The 20386-nt window shown below is 32.4% G+C and overlaps 1 protein-coding gene across 1 annotated transcript; it reads right to left on the reverse strand.

Moving 5' to 3' along the window:
* Window positions 1–425: 425 nt before the first annotated feature.
* Window positions 426–14976, reverse strand: LOC128164770 (uncharacterized). The gene is made up of 17 exons (XM_052828763.1): window positions 13911–14976; window positions 13501–13671; window positions 13132–13232; window positions 10417–10507; window positions 8830–8937; window positions 8464–8637; window positions 7959–8371; window positions 6667–6809; window positions 6184–6188; window positions 5562–5747; window positions 5161–5261; window positions 4641–4731; window positions 3067–3174; window positions 2704–2877; window positions 2190–2600; window positions 1989–2082; window positions 426–1896 (listed from the first exon to the last, which is right to left on the reverse strand). Exons 1-17 carry the CDS (start codon window positions 13954–13956, stop codon window positions 1473–1475), a joined length of 2841 nt encoding a protein of 946 aa, XP_052684723.1. The 5' UTR covers window positions 13957–14976; the 3' UTR covers window positions 426–1472.
* Between the last annotated feature and the right edge of the window lie 5410 nt (window positions 14977–20386).

Genomic DNA, 20386 nt, shown 5'->3' on the forward strand with positions numbered 1-20386 from the left:
AAGAGCATGTACGTATGATTTTTATTTAGAACAGTTTGATGTCGCTAGGATACATATTTTCAGATCCTTGATTTGATTGGTTAATTTAGATATTGAATCTCGAATTTCGAATCTCGAATCTCGTATTTCGAATCTCGTATTTCGAATCTCGAATCTCGAATGATCCTTCTCGGCTTTCGTACACCAGACAATACCCGCTGTGAACAGTACGCTCATAAATGTTAAACGTATTTTGTATCAATTTTTGTCGCTGGAGATGGGATGCGGTAAATTCACTTCACTTCTTATTTAAGCGCCCTCAATAGGTAAAATTCTTTTTACCAAATATCTCGAGATCAATTAACTAAACTATGACTAATAATATTTCGAATTCATAATAGCATACAATGGCAAGTTTTTCTTAACCAAGAAAGAATACGAATAAAGATGCTTTTTTTATTATTTATTCCATGACCAGTTCTTGTGCTATCAGAAAATATCTCAACTATTTAACAGCAAGATTTAACAAATATCGAATTTAATTTGACCGAGATGATTTTTATAACTCAAGTTTGTTACCAAACTAAAGTTATAGCCCGTATTATATCACTGAAAGAATGGGGTTTGGAGGTTACAATAAAATAAAGATACACTATCCAAACTAAAAACGTCATAAGAGCAATGTAAAACACCTAGATTACATTTGTGAAAAAATAACACCTATTTAAGGAAATGTTTCGTAAAACAACTGTTTGGATTATTACGCCATTTAGGAAATTGTACAATAAGGATCGATCAAACCAATGGAATAAATAAAATGCATTGTTCTTGATTTGTTTTTATATTTATTAAAAATTGCATGTTACCTAAGGTATTATTAAGGAGGTATGGGACACATACCGATATAAATGTTGATAATCCAAATACTTTCACCGGTTAAGATATTTTTCATTTTAAATTTTTTTTAAACAAACAATATAAGTCAAAATAGAGAATTGCAAAGTGGGTTTTTTTGTCAGAAAAAAACATAAACGACGGCATTTGGGTGTAAATAGAATGACTGTAATAACATAGTATTAGCTTAGAGAAGTTTCTTCAAGTTCAGCCAAACACGGAAGTAAACAAGGAAACATTTTTTCCTTTCAAAACGAAAACTATTTTTAATCTTATTGCTGAAAAATATAGAATTTGAACTGTGAAATATTTAAATCTAGTGAGTCATTTAGTTGTATTTTTTTAAATATAATTTTCAAAGCTATAAAATCCAGTAATTTTTGTCGTAAAATGTTTAAATAAAAACAACTCTCTCTCTTTCTCTCTCTCTCTCTCTCTCTCTCTCTCTCTCTCTCTCGTCAAAAATACTAGATTGCCAAAATTTTGATTATCATTAAATAAAAAAAAAATTGTCATGACGGTTATGGTGTCTTCTAACTCCTATAGTTGTTTTCAACACTTTCAATAAATTTATTATCACCGTTACATACGGGATGGCTCTATCTGGACGTATTTACGTTTGCACTGACCAGTGTCACGCGATCGTAATTTGTATTCACCGTCGCAGAACTAGCATGTGGACCGCTAGTAACGCCATACTTGTAAATGTCTTCTCCTCCCAAGTTACACTGATCGTACATATTCTCTTTTTTGGGACAGGAATCAGCCGCTTTCTCCCAGAGGTGGTTATAGACGTCTTCATTGGTCTGTCTTCCTGTTAGTTTAGTTAATCCACCAATGGACCCAATAATGTTGCCTGGTTCTTTAACAGTATTTTCCTCAGTGTGGTTTTGATCCCCTCTATCTAGCTTTGAGTTATCTGCTAGTTCATAAATCACTGTCGTCAATGCCAAGTTTTCAGCTGGAGGGTTGTTAGAAATGCCTGACTTATTCTCCAATATCTGCTTCTTTTGATTGCGACATCTATTAATAAATATTTAATATAATTCAAAATTTTGAATTCTTTGGTGTTAATCAACTTTTATGAAGGTTGAACTACATTAAGAAGATCATACCTCTGACACAGACAGTAAACGACAAGCAAACTTAAAATTAGCACCAAAATGGAAAGACAATAAACTGCCACCATTTGGTAAGGTTCTTTTACATCTGGAATGTATACATTAATTTTTATTTATTTTTTGTTATTGTACAAAAATCATTTCTTAGTATGAATACAAAACCTGTGTGCTATAGTTATGTAACCTTTAACACACCTGTTGTGGTGTCGGACGCAACTTTTGTTGATTGTTCTATGGTTTTGTTCTCACCATCTTTTGTTAACTCCATTGTAGTTTCTTTAGGCATTTCTTTTGTAGTTTTGACCTGCCCATCTTTTGCTGCATCGCGTTCTGTATGTGTTAGTTTTTCTTTCGTAGTTTTGTCCAGTTTAATTTTTGTATATTTTGTTGTTTGGTCATGCACAAGATTTGTTGTCTGGAAAAGCATGTCTTTGGTTGGTTGATGTGGCCTATCCTTCGTTGTCCCGCTCTCCCTATCTATTGTTATCGTTACACTTACCGACTCCACATTGCTCTCACAAGCCGCCATTCTCGTCATATTGCAATCTTCAAATTTACAGACGTCATTGCAGCTTTGGCAACGTGTTTGGTTGACATCTGATTCATCTAATAAAAGAGTGCACATTAGAAGTGATATCAGTTTGACTAATCTTGCCCTATAAAGACATTTCCTGGATAGAGTTGGTTTTTATGCATACATTTTTCTTACCATTGCTTTTGAGAAACTCCTCGGTATATTCCAACGTGCCAAAACCAAACCAATATCTCATTTTGTTATTGGTATCGTCTTCAGAGCAAATTTGGTTTGGGTGATCATGTTTGGGACTCGCTTTCGTTTTCATACATTGTTCAGCCGCACTCTTCCATGTAAAATTTCCAGAAACTGCAGTTTAACCAACAGAAAAAAAATTAAAAATTAAGGAAGAGTTGAAGATCAACGAAATGCAGAACATGTCTGGTTACTGATATCCTATAGTATTATCTTATTGTGTCAAGCTTATCAATTTACATTTTCGACTTTGTTACGATAAAATTGCACTTATTACAAAAAGAAAAGGACCGTTTTGAATACCTTTATCTCCACAGAAAACATTTGCACCTTCGTCACAATTCACAAGATGGACAGTTTTATTCTCATGACAATCAATTAGTAAGCAGCTTTCTCGGTTTTTTGGGGGTTCTGCATATAGAAAACAACACAATATATCATAGTAAAGAAAAACGTTTTTAATAAGATTTATACTTCCAAAAATCATTTAGCTATTAGTTGGATCCTCAAGACAAAATAAGCCATTACTCTTGCTACTCTATTACACGTGTTGTGTCAATAGAGAATAATACGCACCTTTACCTTACAACATTCTGTATCAGTCTGAGAAACCGATGTCAGACATAGGACCGAGGGTCCAATGTCTGTTATTAATTGATGGCTGATTGATTAGTGATATGCTTAGTAATTACATACTGATAATATATTTTAGGGGTAAAAACGGCTAATTTGTTTGCTAGTTTTGAAAAACAACAGATAGTTGAATTATATTATCATAATTTATCAATTATTGTGATATGTTTTCATATAGCATGAAATACTGAAGTTGAAGGGTTTTACAATTTTTAGTTTTATTACCATTTAGAATTTGAACACAATTATGGTGCTATAATGAATACAGTATTAATTTATAAAAAAAAAAAGTTTACTAAACTGGGACCTATATAATTAATGAAGCGGAAAAAAATCAACCAAGTTCTGAAAGGGGTGATGAACGGATCCGAATCAGCCTTGCAGTATCCGTATTAGCTATGGAGGCTGATATGGGTACAGAAACCGTAGAATAAGCTCTATCGCATTTGCATATACCCCGGATTAATTAGTTAGTATGTAATGAATTATTTTAAAAAGGTTTGTTTTTAAATTTTCAAGTGCCGATAGACTTTGATTTAGATTATAAATTGCAAAGGCTATAAATATTGTATTTCTGTTACTGTACTTAACTTTGAATACATGTTATACTTTTAGTGAATATCAGTTACAATACAATACAATACGAAAGATTTTAAAGAGCTGTTTTTGTTGATAATTAAAAGTTGATATTCAACAATTTCAATATATGTAAGTTATTCCAAATTGTTGTTAAAACAATACAAATTTTATATTATTGAGCGAAATGACAAAGCAAAAACGCTATGAAATTAAATAAATCATTATTATGTAGCATTGATGCGTTTAGTCTTATTTAGCCAAAAACAATACGTTGGTATGGTAGTAGATTTGCTGACTTGCACTATACATCTACGTCTACATTATTTACTCCCATACCTCTTCGTCGTTCTACAACATGCAATTTCATTCAGGTTTCAATCATGCCGTTTATTTTTACAATGTACTCAAAGCAACATTATGACATTTTTCTTCATATTTTTTTATTATACCAAATGCGAGAAGATACTATTTGTGGGACTGCACTACACTCCCTAACAGTGTCAAGATGGGAGCTATGTACATATAGTATTAGTCTGTATTACATGTAATGCTACACGTTTTCATTCTTTAAAGACAGTGAACATTAATGGTTTATCAAGACACGATTCCCAATGCACCTTCAGGTTTTTTAATCCGTACCTTAATTCTATTATTTTATTACATACCGATCACCCCAAACACAAATGAACTGGTTTTGAGGTTACATTGTTGTTGAAGTTTTGGTTGAGGGTCAGAGAGACAGAAACAGCTACTATTCTATAAAATAAACAAAACAATGTGGAAAATTCTATAAAAAAGTAGATAATTCTTTAAAATAAACAAACGCATTTGGATAGTTCTATAAAATAAACAAAACAATTAAGGTAGTTCTATAAAAAAAACAACACACTTTAGGTATTACTATAAAATAAACAAAACAATTGGGATGATTCTATCAAATAAACAAAGCAATTGCGAGATATCTATAAAGTAAACAAAACAATTGGTATTATTCTTTATAGATAAACAAAAGAATCTGGATTCTTCTATATAAATAAACAAAAGAATTTGGATTTTTCTATAAAATAACAAAATTATTTGGTATATATTTTATCAAAGAACGTTGTGTTTCTATAATTCGATAGTTTTTCTTTTAAAATTGTAACAAAGAACCCACTGCATCACTGGTGTTTATTCTAAACTTACTTGCATTATAAACAAAAGATGCCTTTTATTTAAACATTCCTGTATAGACTGGTCCATCTTGATGTGCTCAGATTTATTGACATAATGATCGTTCATACATCCTGAAATAAAAACTTATATCAATGGAAAATGAAAAATTACAATAACAAACCGTCAACCAGATTTGATAATTTGATTTAGTATGTTTTGAGATTGCTGACCAAAAAAGCAAAATAATGTATTCTTATAAAGGGTTTTAAGGAAAAATAATGAACAATGTCCTTTTTTACACTATAAGTCAGGTGATAAACTGTGAAATTGCATGGAACCCAAAATACAAACTACATTAATTACGGTATTGTTCACCAATGCCGTGAAAAAAGCCAGTTGCTAACATGTTTATAAGAGATTGGGATACTTACCATATACGGAAATAAAGTCACTTTCTTTTTTGTACATTCTTGTCCAGAAATTCTCAATCCGTTTTTCCGTAAGACTAAGCTCTGACTTTTTCAAAACCAGCCCTTGTTTGCTGCAAAATTGTACGGCTTCGCTCCAGTGCATTGTGTAGTTAGAATACAGATGTGTCGCAAGAGATTCAGACATTTCTTAAAAATAGTTGAGAATGAATTTTACTCTGATAACACTGGTGTTACACTGTTTTTCTGATATCAAGCTCAAAAATGATAACCCCGCTAAGAACATATAATAACTTAAGCCATAACTATGTTTTTCGTGGACTCAGAACAGAACACCTCTCTGTTGGGTTTTTTTCTGAATACGTTAGCCCACATGAACATGCAGACCACTCTTTTGCCAGACAACAAAAAAAGCTTCAGACATCACGTGAGGATGAATACTTCAAACATACCGGAAAGTGAAAAGTTAATTTGAATTTATCTCATTACTCAATGTATATCATAAACTGGTCATTTCTTTACCGTAAACATTGACAATATGACACAATCTCATAACTCCACAACCATCTTACTAGGATTTTATTATATACAATTGAAGAAAAGGCAATTAATCTTTTTAGATTACCTGAGCTGAACGTTTAACAGAGCTTTTCTGATTAAAACTTATACGTTGTCTGTCGGCATTGGCGTTGTCGTTGTAAACTTTTCACATTTTCATCTTCTTCTCAAGAACCACTGGGCAAATTTCAACCAAACTTGGCACAAAGCATCACTAGGTGAAGGGATTTCAAGTTTGTACAAATGAAGGTCCACACCCTTTTTAATGGGAGATAATTTAGAATTATTGAAATTTTGTTGATATTTTTCAAAAACTTCTCAAACCTTCTCTTCTTCTCAAAAACTATTAAGCCACAAAAGCGAGATACGTAAACAAGTACAAATACTAAAAACTGAACTTTATTAATTTTACAACGATTGATAAGCAAGTTCTACAACTTTTATTAACGTCTCTCGTTGGCAGGGATGTTAGCGCGAGGGAGTCATTGGTGTGGGAAGAAGCTGGAGTACCCGGAGAGAACCCACGTTTTTAAGCGGGCGACCGCCGTACCCCATCACATGCAACAACTGTCGTTCACAGGGATCAAACTCGGGTCGCAGCGGTGATAAGCGAGTGCATTGTCCACTACGCTTCTTTGACACCATGCTCTCGCGCTTTAATTCCCGCGATAGATTAAGAAGTGGATCAAACATCTGTAATGGGTGTTCTAGCTATTTCATTGACATATGATTTGTTTTTACTTATATAAAAATATATACTAGCAAGAGACATACTTTACTGTCATATCGATCCATTTTAAAGCTAATTGTGCATGCATGTACAGTAGGCAGGAAAGTATATGAGTAGGGAGGAAATAAACAATAGGATAATTTGAACTAAAAAAAAGGAATAAAGAGAAAAAATAAACCGTTAAAAAATTTATGAAGATATTGCATGAAGTCAAACCATTAAATTTGAAAGTGGGAAATTAGACATCTACAAACAGAGACCTCTCTCTCTCTCTCTTTCTCTCTCTCTCTCTCTCTTTCGTTCAAAAATTCTTTGACGTTCGTTGATACCTAAGTAACACTAAGCTGACAATGATGCAAGGTATGTGTAATTCTTGCTGCGCTCGCCACAGCGGTAGTACCGTAAGACATATCATAATTTTACAATACAAATAAATAAATAAATAAGAATAACTGAAAATTCTTACCTTTTAGCCTCAAATCGAATCTGCAAATATTCAACATCTTCTGCTCCCGTGACGTAAAAAATGACGTATGATTACAAACGACAAAAAATTAAAACCAATCGAGATTTCAATCCGAAATTGGTTACAAATAAATTTTCTGTAAGTTAGTTGGCAGTAGTCTATCAAATAAATTTTATTCATAAATATATTTATTAATAAATGGATAATTACAGGTTAAAGTAATTGAAATGAATAATAAACAAAACATTTATTTTACGTATATATGTTTAACATATGTTGTTTGAAACATGTATTAAACATATATATATATATAGTATATACATATATATATATGTATAGCTTCTGAAGATTTTAAAATGAAAGCGCTTAAGCTATATTGAACGTTTTTCGTGTTTTCTTATTTAATTTCTCTCTCTCTCTCTCTCTCTCTCCCTATATATATATATATATATATATATATATATATATATATATATATATATATATATATATATATATATATATATATATATATATATATATATATGTTTAACATATGTAAAATGCATATCTTACACACGTGCATGATATATGTGTTGAACATGTTAATTTTATAACATGTGAAGTACACATGCATTACATGTGTAAAACATGTGTAAAGTCATACAAATATCTTATATGTACCCATGTGGACATTTTCGCTGTGTATAGTTTTGTTCTCACCATCTTTTGTGAAATCCATTGTTGTTTGTTTAAGCATTTCTTTTGTAGTTTTGACCTGCCCATCTTTTGTTGCATCACTTTCTGGATGTGTTAGTTTTTGTTTTGTAGTTTTGTCCAGTTTAATTTTTGTATATCTTGTTGGTTGGTCATGTATAAGATTTGTTGTCCGGAACAGCATGTCTTTGGTTGGTTGATTTGGCCTATCCTTCGTTGTCCCGCTCTCTCTGTCTATTGTTATCGTTACACTTACCGACTCCACATTGCTCTCACAAGCCGCTATTCTCTTCTTATTGCAATCCTCAAATTTACAGACGTCATTGCAGCTTTTGCAAAGTGTTTGGTTGACATCTGATTCATCTAATAAAAGAGTGCACATTAGAAGTGATATCAGTTTGACTAATCTTGCCCTATAAAGACATATCCTGGATAGAGTTGGTTTTTATGCATACCATTGTTTTTGAGATACTCCTCGGTATATTCCAACGTGCCAAAACCAAACCAATATCTCATTTTGTTATTGGTATCGTCTTTAGAACAAATTTGGTTTGGGTGATCAAGTTTGAGACTCGCTTTCGTTTTCATACATTTTTCAGCCGCACTCTTCCATGTAAAATTTCCAGAAACTGCAGTTTAACCAACAGAAAACAAAATAAAAATTAAGGAAGAGTTGAAGATCAAAGAAATGCAGAACATGTCTGGTTACTGATATCGGATAGTATTATCTTATTGTGTCAAGCTTATCAATTTACATTTTCGACTTTATTGTTACGATAAGATTGCACTTATTACAAAAAGTAAAGGACCGTTCTGTATACCTTTATCTCCACAGAAAACATTTACACCTTCGTCACAGTTCACAAGATGGACAGATTTATTCTCATGACAATCAATTATTAAGCAGCTTTCTTGGTTTTTGGAGGTTTCTGCATATAGAAAACAACACAATATATCATAGTAAAGAAAAACGTTTTTAATAAGATTTATTCTTCCAAAAAACCTTTAGCTATTATTTGGATTTTCAAGACAAAATAATCTATTACTCTTGCTACTCTATTACACGTGTTGTGTCAATAGAGAATAATACGCACCTTTACCTTACAACATTCTGTATCAGTCTGAGAAACCGATGTCAGACATAGGACCGAGGGTCCAATGTCTGTTATTAATTGATGGCTGATTGATTAGTGATATGCTTAGTAATTACATACTGATAACACATTTTAGGGGTAAAAATGGCTAATTTGTTTGCTAGTTTTGAAAAACAACAGATAGTTGAATTATATTATCATAATTTATCAATTATTGTGATATGTTTTCAGTGTAGCATGAAATACTGAAGTTAAGGGGTTTTACAATTGTTAGTTTTATTACCATTGAGAATTTGAACACAATGATGGTGCTATAATGAATACAGTATTAATTTATAAAAACTCTTACTAAAACTGGGACCTATATAAATAATGAAGCGGAAAAAAAATCAGAGGTGTTGTACGGATCAGTATCAGCACTTCTGAATCCGTATTAGCCCTGCAGAATCCGTATTGGGCCCTGGAGGCTGATATGGGCACAGTTACTGTAGAATAAGCTATATTGCATATGCAAAAAACCACGGTTAATTGCTTTATATGTAATGAATTATTTAAAAAAAGGCTTGTTTTTCAAATTTCAAGTACTTATAGACCTTCATTTACATTGCTAATTACAAAGGTTGTAAATATTGTATTTCTATTACTGAACCTAACTTTGATTACATGTTATACTTTTGGTGAATATCAGTACAATACAATACAATACAATATAAAAGATATTAAAGAGCTGTTTTTGTTGATAATTAAAAGTTGATATTTAACAGTTTCAAAATGTGTAAGTTATTCCGAATTGTTGTTAAAACAATACAAATTTTATATTAGTAAGCAAAATGACAAAGCGAAACCCTTTGAAATTAATTAGATTAGCATTATGTACAGTAGCAATGATGAATTAAGTCTTATTTAGCCTAGCAACAATAAGTTGGTATGGTAGTAGAATTGCTAAGCTACACTACGCATGTACGTCTACATGATTTACTCCCATACCTCTTCATCGCACTACAACATGCAATTTCATTCAGATGTCAACCATGCCATTTGTTTTCACAATGTACTGAAAGCAACAATATCATATTTTCCTTCATAATTTTTTTTATTATACCAAATGTTAGAAGATAGTATTTGAGGGACTGCACTACACTCCCTAACATTGTCAATATGGGAGCCATGTACATGTAGTATTAGTCTGTCTTACATGTAATGATACGAGTATTTATTTTTCAAAGACAGTGAACATGGTTTATTAAGACATGTTTTCAAAAGCACCTTAGGATTGTTTAATCTGTACCTTAATTCTTTGATTATATTACATACCGATCGCTCCAAACACTAATGAACTGGTGATGAGGTCACATTGTTGTTGAAGTTTTGGTTGAGGGTCAGAGAAACAGAAACAGCTACTCTTCTATAAAATAAACAAAACAATGGAGATAATCATATTAAATAAACAAAACAATGGAGATAATTCTATGAAATAAACAAAACAATGCAGATAATTCTATAAAATAAACAAAACAATGGAGATAATTCTATAAAATAAACAAAACAATGGAGATAATTCTATAAAATAAACAAAACAATGCAGATAATTCTATAAAATAAACAAAACAATGGAGATAATTCTATCAAATAAACAAAACAATGTGGATAATTCTATAAAATAAACAAAACAATGTGGATAATTCTATAAAATAAACAAAATAAGGTGGATAATTCTGTATGTCACAAATTAGTATCTACCGATATTATTTTTTTACGTATTAGTCACAGGGGCCAAGCCCGTTTTAACATTAATTTCAATGTAACCATAAATAAAGAAAGGGGTCGAACTCAGACCCAGATAAAAAAAACTACCAGCTCGCTTCAAAAGTCTAAAAAATCAAATAATTTTTAAAACACTCGCATTATGCATGTATTTTTCAAAAAAGTAATGTCCGAGATACACTCATGCTGAATTTCAAGTTGATGGGTTTTAAAATAGCGGATATATACTTCATTATTCTCTCGAAATCGCCAATTTATTTTTACTCGGACATTTACCGGTCCAGAGCTCACGATGGGATTTTGCCTATGACAACAGCAGTTCTTAAGTTCTGAGTAACCCTTTCTCCTATTAACTTTTGTAATTTAACTATCGCTCAGTCTTTTTAAGTTACTTTGGAGTTTATATTAAGTATTCTTTGTTACTTTTTGATATACTGGTTTTACGAGGTAGAACTGTTAAACATAGGTGCTTCCTCGCGCGTGTTCCTGTGTAGTCACGTGTCAAATATGTGTGCTTTATATTGGGTTAAAAATGCATGATATACTTGTATTTTTGCCGTGTAGTACGGCGTACTAGTATATTTTTCGTGTAGTACAGATTATTTTGTCTATCATCTAGACGTGGTTTTTCTTTGTTAAAGCTCACATGAATTCATCAATACGCATTAATTCCCTTTTATCTCCGACTACCGCCATATTAGTTGTCGATTTCTATTGTTCTGCTCATCGCTACACACCCCCTATATAAGGCCGAGAGCCCTTGTCTTGCTTCACCGTATTCAGGAATTTCAAACACCCGAACACGTTTCCTTGGACGAAAAGACTTCTAAAAACGCGTTTCGAACAAAAATAATAATTATGACAACCACTTCACTGGCAAGATATATCCAATAAACGACGAAACAAGACAGACTGAAATCCAGGCGCAGATACTTCAAAAATTCCTCGATAATTGTAGACCGTTTCCCTTTGTATGTTATAACATCGCACATGCGCAAACCACACACTGTGGCAGATCAAACAAAGTCAATCATCGCATGGATTTTATAAACGGGGAGTTTTTGTAGGAAAGGATGGAAACGTTGTTACTTTCTTGGATTTACTATCATTTATCTACTGTGTTGGATATAGTGTCGCCAGGGTTTTCAAGAAGATGCAGACATTATGCACTCTATATGAACGATACACGTGTTCGATGTGCATGCGAAGTAAGGCAGCACTGTCTGTGCAAAACAATACGGATACCTTGGACATCCTTTTAAAGAATAAATATATTTGTATTTCATTGATTGTTGTTTTCTTTATTCTTTATTACTACATTTTACTACAATGTGTAGTTCATGCATTTAGAAGTCAATGCAACATGAATGCCTCGATCGGAAAGCAACCGACCGTAACTTTCTCAACCGGTATATTTACCCCAGTGGCAGTCGAGGAGCGATCGAAACTAATATGGCGACCAAATGCTTTTCTGAATTCATGTCAACTTTAAGTAGTGTGATACTCCTAACGTTATGCAGTGTTCGTATTCGCGGTGGTTTCTTGCAGTTGTATGGCGTGCTGTTGTTGCCAAAATGTTATATTTAAGTCCGTGCGACTTAGCCGATGTTTATGTAAGGTATATTAATCATATAACTCAAAATATGTCTGTTTAATTTAATAAAGTTCTAATCCAGTTTCTGGCAGTCCATCGTCGTGGTTATACCTGTCCGCCACTGTCTCACGCCATGCCATATCTACCCATATCGTCCGTCTACTCACTGGATGGCATCAACTTTTATTCTACATGCCCGTGATGGAGACTTGGGACACCAGAAAACTTTTAACATTTTATTGTTAATGTTATGTAATAATTATGTATTTTTGTTTGGTTTTATTTTATATAAAAATTGTAAATAGAAATCTAATCTTGTTGTGTTTGACTGAACAGTTACGACGGCTGTCGTAACACTGTAAAATAATCAAAACGATTGGGGTATTTCTATAAAATAAACAAAACGATTGGGGTATTTCTATAAAATAAACAAAACGATTGGGGTATTTCTATAAAATAAACAAAACGATTGCGATATATTTATCAAATAAACAAAATAATTTGGATTCTTCAATATAAATAAACAAAAGAATTTAGATTCTTCTATAAAATAACGAAATAATTTGGTATATATTTTATCAAAGAACGATGTGTTTTTAAAATTCGATGGTTATTCTTTTAAAATTGTAACAAAGAACCTACTACATTACCGGTGTTTAATCTAAACTTACTTGCGTTACAAACAAATGATGTCTTTTATTTAAACATTCCTGTATACACTGGTCCCTCTCCATGTGCTCAGATTTATTGACATAATGGTCGTTTATACACCCTGAAGAAAAACATACCTATGTAAAATTATTTCCAAATTTGATAGTTTGATTTCGTATGTTTTGAGATTGCTGACCAAAATAGCGAAATAATGTTTTCATAGAAAGGGTTCTAATAAAAAATGATGAACAATGATCTTATTTTACACTATTAGTCAGGTGATAAACTGTAAAAAAGCATGGGACCCACAAGACAAACTACATTAATTCATCAGAGGCGTGAGGAAAAAGCCACTTGCTAACATGTTTATAAGAGATTAGGATACTAACCATGTAGGTAAATAAAGTCACTTTCTTTTTTGTACAATCTTGTCCAGAATGTCTCAATCTGTTTATCTGCAAGACCAAGCTTTGACTTTTTTAAAACCAGCCCGTGTTTGCTGCAAAATTGTACAGCTTCGCTCCAGTGCATTGTGTGGTTAGAATACAGATGTGTCGCCTCTATAAAGACTATTTTGTAAACAGTTTGTAAATCAGAAAATATACTGGAGATTTTCCCATTTAATTAATCGTTATTTAAGTTAATAAATACATTTAAGAGGTAACAGAATATTATCAAAACGCAATCAGTTGATAAAACAACCATTCAATAAGACTATGACATTAGAGATATTAGATTTGCTTCAACACAGAATGAGAAATGAGTTGTTCTAAAAGAGCTAATATGATAAATGGTTTACCTGATAATACAGAGATTAAGAACGACTGTCCTAAAACCATATTCATCCTTTCCTGTTAGATTTCATTGATGAAAATTCCACGATTCAATTATTTAAAGAAAAAAACCAACGTCCACTTTTTCCAAAGATGGTTGTAGAATTTTGTATCATTGGGTATTCAGGTATATACATTGCATGTCAACAAAATCCCTGCTGGATACAACAAGAGACTTTGTTGTGATCTACATCCTAACACGGAAGAAAGATAAAAACTTGAGAGTGATGCAATGAAAAGCTATTGGTTCTTCCCTGATCACATATGTCGTTAAAGTTTTTGAGTTTGTTATGTTATTGATTATGTTATAATTTCCTTCAGAAAAGCAGTAAAATTCAAAATTTAATGTGAAATAAAGGCTACACTGAACTTAAACATAAGAGGTCCTATTCCACTCTCTATATAAAGATACTGACTTAAGCATTGGTACAGCTATTGGATAAAGATTGGGAAAGAATGTGTTCTTATATCTGTAATCGCTTCGTTAGCCACATGCTGCCGACCAATACCTTGACATCCTCTCCTTGAACTTCTTGAAAATTACTTTAACACAGGATCTAAAGGCTCTACAAATCTGAGTATATGCACCATGCATATCATCAATCTTCTACAGATTTTCAAAGATAAACGAGTTAGTAAAAATAAGGACATATTTCATCATGATGATACCGCGGGGTTTTTTTTCAAGTGTTTATATGTTATTGTAACTTCATAATGTATCGTGTAAATGAATCTCTTTACTATTCTAAATTTAATTCAATGACATGTGTGGAATTGGATGTTTAATTTAAATCAGGCAAACTGCGTGTCCTACACACTTACACAGACAGGTCACGACAACAAATGATGCCTACAGACACAGTTTTACCTGACTATACAAAGATCAGGAACGGCTGTCCTAAAGCCTCATCCTTTCCTTGTAGGTTTTATATATAAAACTTAATAAAGTCAATTATTCGGTAAAAAAAAAAAAACAAACAACGTCCACATTTTCAATAGACGATTATTCAATTTTGTATCCGTGGGAAGTTAGTTAAATGTAAATATAGCATGTCAACAGTTTCCTGGTTGGAACTGTAATAGACTGTTGTGATCAACAGTTCAACATGGATGATAAATACTCTAACGGGATGCAAAAAAAATCATTGGGTTTTTTTTCTCTGACCAAAAACGTTAGTGTGTTTGAATTGTATTCATATCCATTATTCAAGAATCGATTATGTTTGAACTTCTTTCAGAATGAAAATGAAATTATAGATATAATCTTTACTTAAAGCTTTGTGTTTCTCAAACATAAAAGATCTTTCTTCATGATTCATTTTATCATCAATTGCACTAAGTGTCGAAAGAGATTCAGACATTTCTTAAAAATAGTTGAGAATGATGGTAAGTGAGTGGTTATTAGTTAACCAACATTTTGTTTTATTTCGGAATCCTTAATATGAAATATGTGCAAAACAGGAACACATTGAATAGCTTTTTTGTTAATGGAAAATTGATTGCAAAATCCTATTATGTGAGACCACCTCAACAATAAATTCCAATCGATATCAGTAGTAAATTGCATGAAGAATTTTTAATGATACTAATTGTTATCACAGAATTTGCGTATAAATAAGGTAAATCAGTCGAAAAACAAACGCATTTGTTGCGCGCAAAAAACATAAAATATTTTCAATGGGTGGCACTATAGCTCCCCTGTCGTCCATTCGATTTTTTCAGACCTGGAGCTACAGACCTGCAGACCTGTGTCCACGAACTTTTTATGCAATCCTTGTTCTATGGCCCAGTGGCTTTGGAGAGGATATACAAAATATGAAAATATGACAGACAGAAGACAGACGGGCGGACGAGTACGACAGGTTTAGGTTAGCTAAAATACAGACTTCCTATTTAATTAATAATTCAACAACACTTTAAAACTGTCTGCCTATTAATCAGAGAATTGAAAGGGAAAAAATGGCGGTGTTTATTGTTGATATCTAAAATTGTTTTTTATGAACTGCATTTTATTTTTTATTCTATAAAATCAAATCAGTCAGGCTGTATGTTTGTTTGATATTCAAGTGCATAGACATTAAGCATCCTTGATCTTTTGCAAAGATTCGGATGAACACTCAAATTAGTTGTTTTCTGTAGATTGATTTTACTCTGATAACACTGGTGTTGCCCTGTTCTTCTTCCTCTTTATCTCTGGTGTTAGATGTAATGGGTTTATTTGAGGAACATTTAAGATGTTTGATTTTCAATTTTTACAAAATACACGGAAATGTTAAGTGTTGTTTTGTTTCACGGAAAAGAGGAGACTGATTTTAATTCAGAATGACTTTTAAGCACATGTGTAACTTCAATGTAATCAAATACGTTGCATTTTAACGGTGTGATATTGGTGTCCAACTGATAAGAAATCATTAGTGTTAAAAATGTTGAAAGAAATCATCCCAATTGTTTGTTTTAGAATAACTACCAGCATCCAAATGTGTCCAACCTCAATCTGCATGTTCTTTTATGTGAATCCAAGCATAATATCATGATTACTCTTCAATAGTAAGTTGGTACAATGTAATAAATAATAGTATATTGTATATATAGAACATAGTTTGTCACTTTAAGCAATACACTTTCTTAGTTTAAGTAAACAATTGGCAACAATGCATAGTAGGAAATGCAAACTTCAAATTTTCCAAAAATATCACATCCATACATTAATTTCATAATATGTTTTAAGGTGCTACATTTTGGAGCGCAACAAGAATTACACATATCTTGTATCATTGTCACCTATGTGATAATTTGACTATTATTAACTGACATCATGAGCAACATCGAAAGTCATCTTTTCGTAAGTTCTATGGTCAGTACAACGACATTGTCAGAAAATACAATCTTCCACTGGGTCGCATGCGTAGTGATGACTTTCATACTTATATGTCATAATTAATCACCCAATTGTCTACAGCTTTTTTTTTTCATTTTCATCGAGTCAGCACACCATGATCATTCCTCCATGGCACCTGATCCTACCTTCATTTTTTACAGTTCCATGCTTGATCTGCTTCTGATTTATATTTTTCTTAAGAATTATGATTTTCAACACTGTTTGTTGTCACCACATTTCACCAAAAGAATTTTTGAGAGAGAGAGAGAGAGAGATAGAGAGAGAGAGAGAGAGAGAGAGAGAGAGAGAGAGAGAACATTTCTAGGTGAAAAAATCTTACAAAATACATTGTCTTACTTCCCCTTAAGATCGTTCTTTACCTTTGGAGAGAATTGATAAGTTTTTAAAATGTAATTTGTGTTTAATTTCATCAAATATATAAACGATATATATTATTTTTCTCTTGTACCTTGTTTTTTTTTTCTGGTTTATAAATTGGGCTTTTTTATTTGTTCATTTTTGTATGCTAAATGCAAATGTTGTATTCATTTTAAAATCGATTTCTTTTAAAATCACAAATGGCTCATAAAGACTATATTTAGTGATCATTTAGTAGAATTATTATGTATTGGAATGCATCTAAATCATGCTTTTCAAAAATGTGCACCGATTAGAACTATTTTATATTTGGGCGAAAAGAACAAGTTCTTGGGAGTTTGAAGCAAGCTCACAAATGATAACCCCGCTAAAGAAATATAACTCAAGCCATAACTTTTGGAAAGTACTTGTTTTCCTATTCTGATCCTTTATACCATAGTCTTACTTAAGTATTAATTTTATTATATTTCCTTTTTTTACTCATATCTATTTCCTGTTTGACAATGTACAAGTATGTATACCTCTGGCGATTTGTATTTTTGTATATTCTATTTATATGTTCCTCTTGTACCATATTTTTTGGTTTTAGCGAAACTAAACTTTAATTTGAGCATTTGATGCAACATTGACATTTCGAAAATGACTAAATCTTAGATCAAAACAAATTTTCAGTTCATAAGCAATTTTTTGTGAATATTCCATTACAAGATATGACCTAGTTATAGACAGAACGTATGCATTTTTGACAGTGACCTTAACTTCCAAACATGAGCTTATGTCATGTCAATGACTACTCCAGTGCTCGTCTATTGCTCGGTCATGACGATCATCAACTAAAATATTAAAATATTCTAAGTGAATTACTGTATAAGCAATGTTTGGAAATTAAACTCAAAGGTGTATAAACAATAGGCCAATTGGCCTTAACGGTCACCTGAGTAGCATATATCCCATACACAAACTTGGCATGGAGTCTCATATATGCATCTATTAGAATTAATTAGATTTCATACTGGAGTAGAAAAATTATAAATTTGTAATGACGACCACATTTAAATAAAAGAGAACTGTGAAACCTATAATTTTGGTGAAAAACTAAAAGATCTGATCTACAAAATCATGAATTCAGTTTTCCTTTCAGGTGTGTGGGAGTAAAGAAGATAATTTTTTTAACGTTATATGCATTAACATCTATACATCCATTTTGGCCCTGCCCTAGAGTCAAAACCCATACCCAAGGGGACATGAAAATTAAAATTTCAGTAGAGGACTTCCTATTAACATAATTATTAGTCGGTTTTTTTTTTTATACAGATGTGTGAGAATAGAGAAGAATATTTTTAAACATTATATGCATTAACACTTTATTGCCTTATTGCCCCCCCCCTCATGTCCTGAACCCCTGACCCAGGGGCCATGAATTTCACAATTTAGGTAAAGGAGATTGTGGATATCATAACCATGTATTCAGGTTTTTGCCAACATGTGTGGGAGTAGAGAAGATTTTTAAAGATTTAATACATTTTTACTATATGGCCATATTGGCCCCACTCTAGAGCCTGAACACCTACCAAAGGGGTCATGAATTTCACAATTTTAGTAGAGGGCCTCATGGACATCATAACCATGCATTTAGTTTTTAACAAATATATATGGGAGTAGAGAAGAAGATTTTCTAAGATTTAATACATTTTTACTATTTGTCCATATTGGCCCCAACCTTGAGCCTGAACCCCTGACCCAGGGGTCATGAATTTCACAATTTAGGTAGAGGGCTTCATGAACATCATTATCATGCATTTAGTTTTTAACAAATAAATATGGGAGTAGAGAAGAAGATTTTCTAAGATTTAATACATTTTTACTATATGGCCATATTGGCCCCACCCTAGAGCCTGAACCCCTGACCCAGGGGTCATGAATTTCACAATTTAGGTTGAGGGCTTCATGGAAATCATTATCATGCATTTAGTTTTTAACAAATATATATGATAGTAGAAAAGACGATTTTCTAAGATTTAATACATTTTTAGTATTTGGCCATATTGGCCCCACCCTAGAGCCTGAACCCCTGACCCAGGGGTCATGAATTTCAAAATTTAGGTTGAGGGCTTCATAGACAACATAATTATGCATTTAGTTTTTAACAAGTATATATGTTAGTAGAGAAGAAGATTTTCTAAGATTTAATACATTTTTACTATATGGCTATATTGGCCCACCCTAAATCCAGAACCCCTGACCCAGGGGTCATAAATTTCACAATTTTGGTAGAGGGCCTCATGGACATTATAACCATGCAACCAGTTTTTTCCTCACATGCGTAGAGTAGAGAAGAAGATTTTTGAAAATTTGGCTTTTTTGCATATTTGGCCCCGCCCGTGGCACCCCAGGGGTGGTAGAGCCATAAATTTCACAATTGAGACTCTTCTTACCATAGAGATGCTTCACACCAAAAATGGTAACGATTGGCCTGGTAGTTTTCCAGTTAAAAATGTAAAATTGTTTACGCACGACACACGACGACGGACGAAGACCAATTGCAATAGGTCACCTGAGTGACTCAGGTGACCTAAAAAAATCCTTATGACAAACGTGATTGATTATTCATTTGTATTTATTGAGTACTGAGGTTATTCATTGAAGGAAGAAAGTAATACTTCTCATTCATATTGAGAAACGTTTCAATTTTGTATGGATCTGCGCATTATTGATTTGCAGGGTAAAGGGAATCGAGAGAAACAGCATGAGGGAACAGTCAGTAAAGCAAGTTTGTTACAAATTAAATCATTAAAGAATCTTTTTATGGGTTGACAAAATTGTTGTTTCTAATAGAACTGAATGAATAGTAACACTTTCAAAAATCGTGTAGATCATACATTCGCACCTGGCAGATATTAGATAAAATTGAACATCAATATCAATTTTCCTTCGTGGACTCAGAACAGAACACCTCTCTGTGTTTTTTCTGAATACGTTAGCCCACATGAACATGCAGACCACTCTTTTGCCTCGACAACTAAAAGGCTTGCGATATCACGTGACGATTAATACTTCAAACATACCGGAAAGTGAAAAGTTAATTTTAATTTATCTCAATACTCAATGTATATCATAAACTGGTCATTTCTTTACCGTAAACATTGACAATATGAGACAACATTATATAACCTCACAGCCATCATA

Source organism: Crassostrea angulata, chromosome 10 (assembly GCF_025612915.1).
Source record: "Crassostrea angulata isolate pt1a10 chromosome 10, ASM2561291v2, whole genome shotgun sequence".
Taxonomy (NCBI): Eukaryota; Metazoa; Mollusca; class Bivalvia; order Ostreida; family Ostreidae; genus Magallana; species Magallana angulata.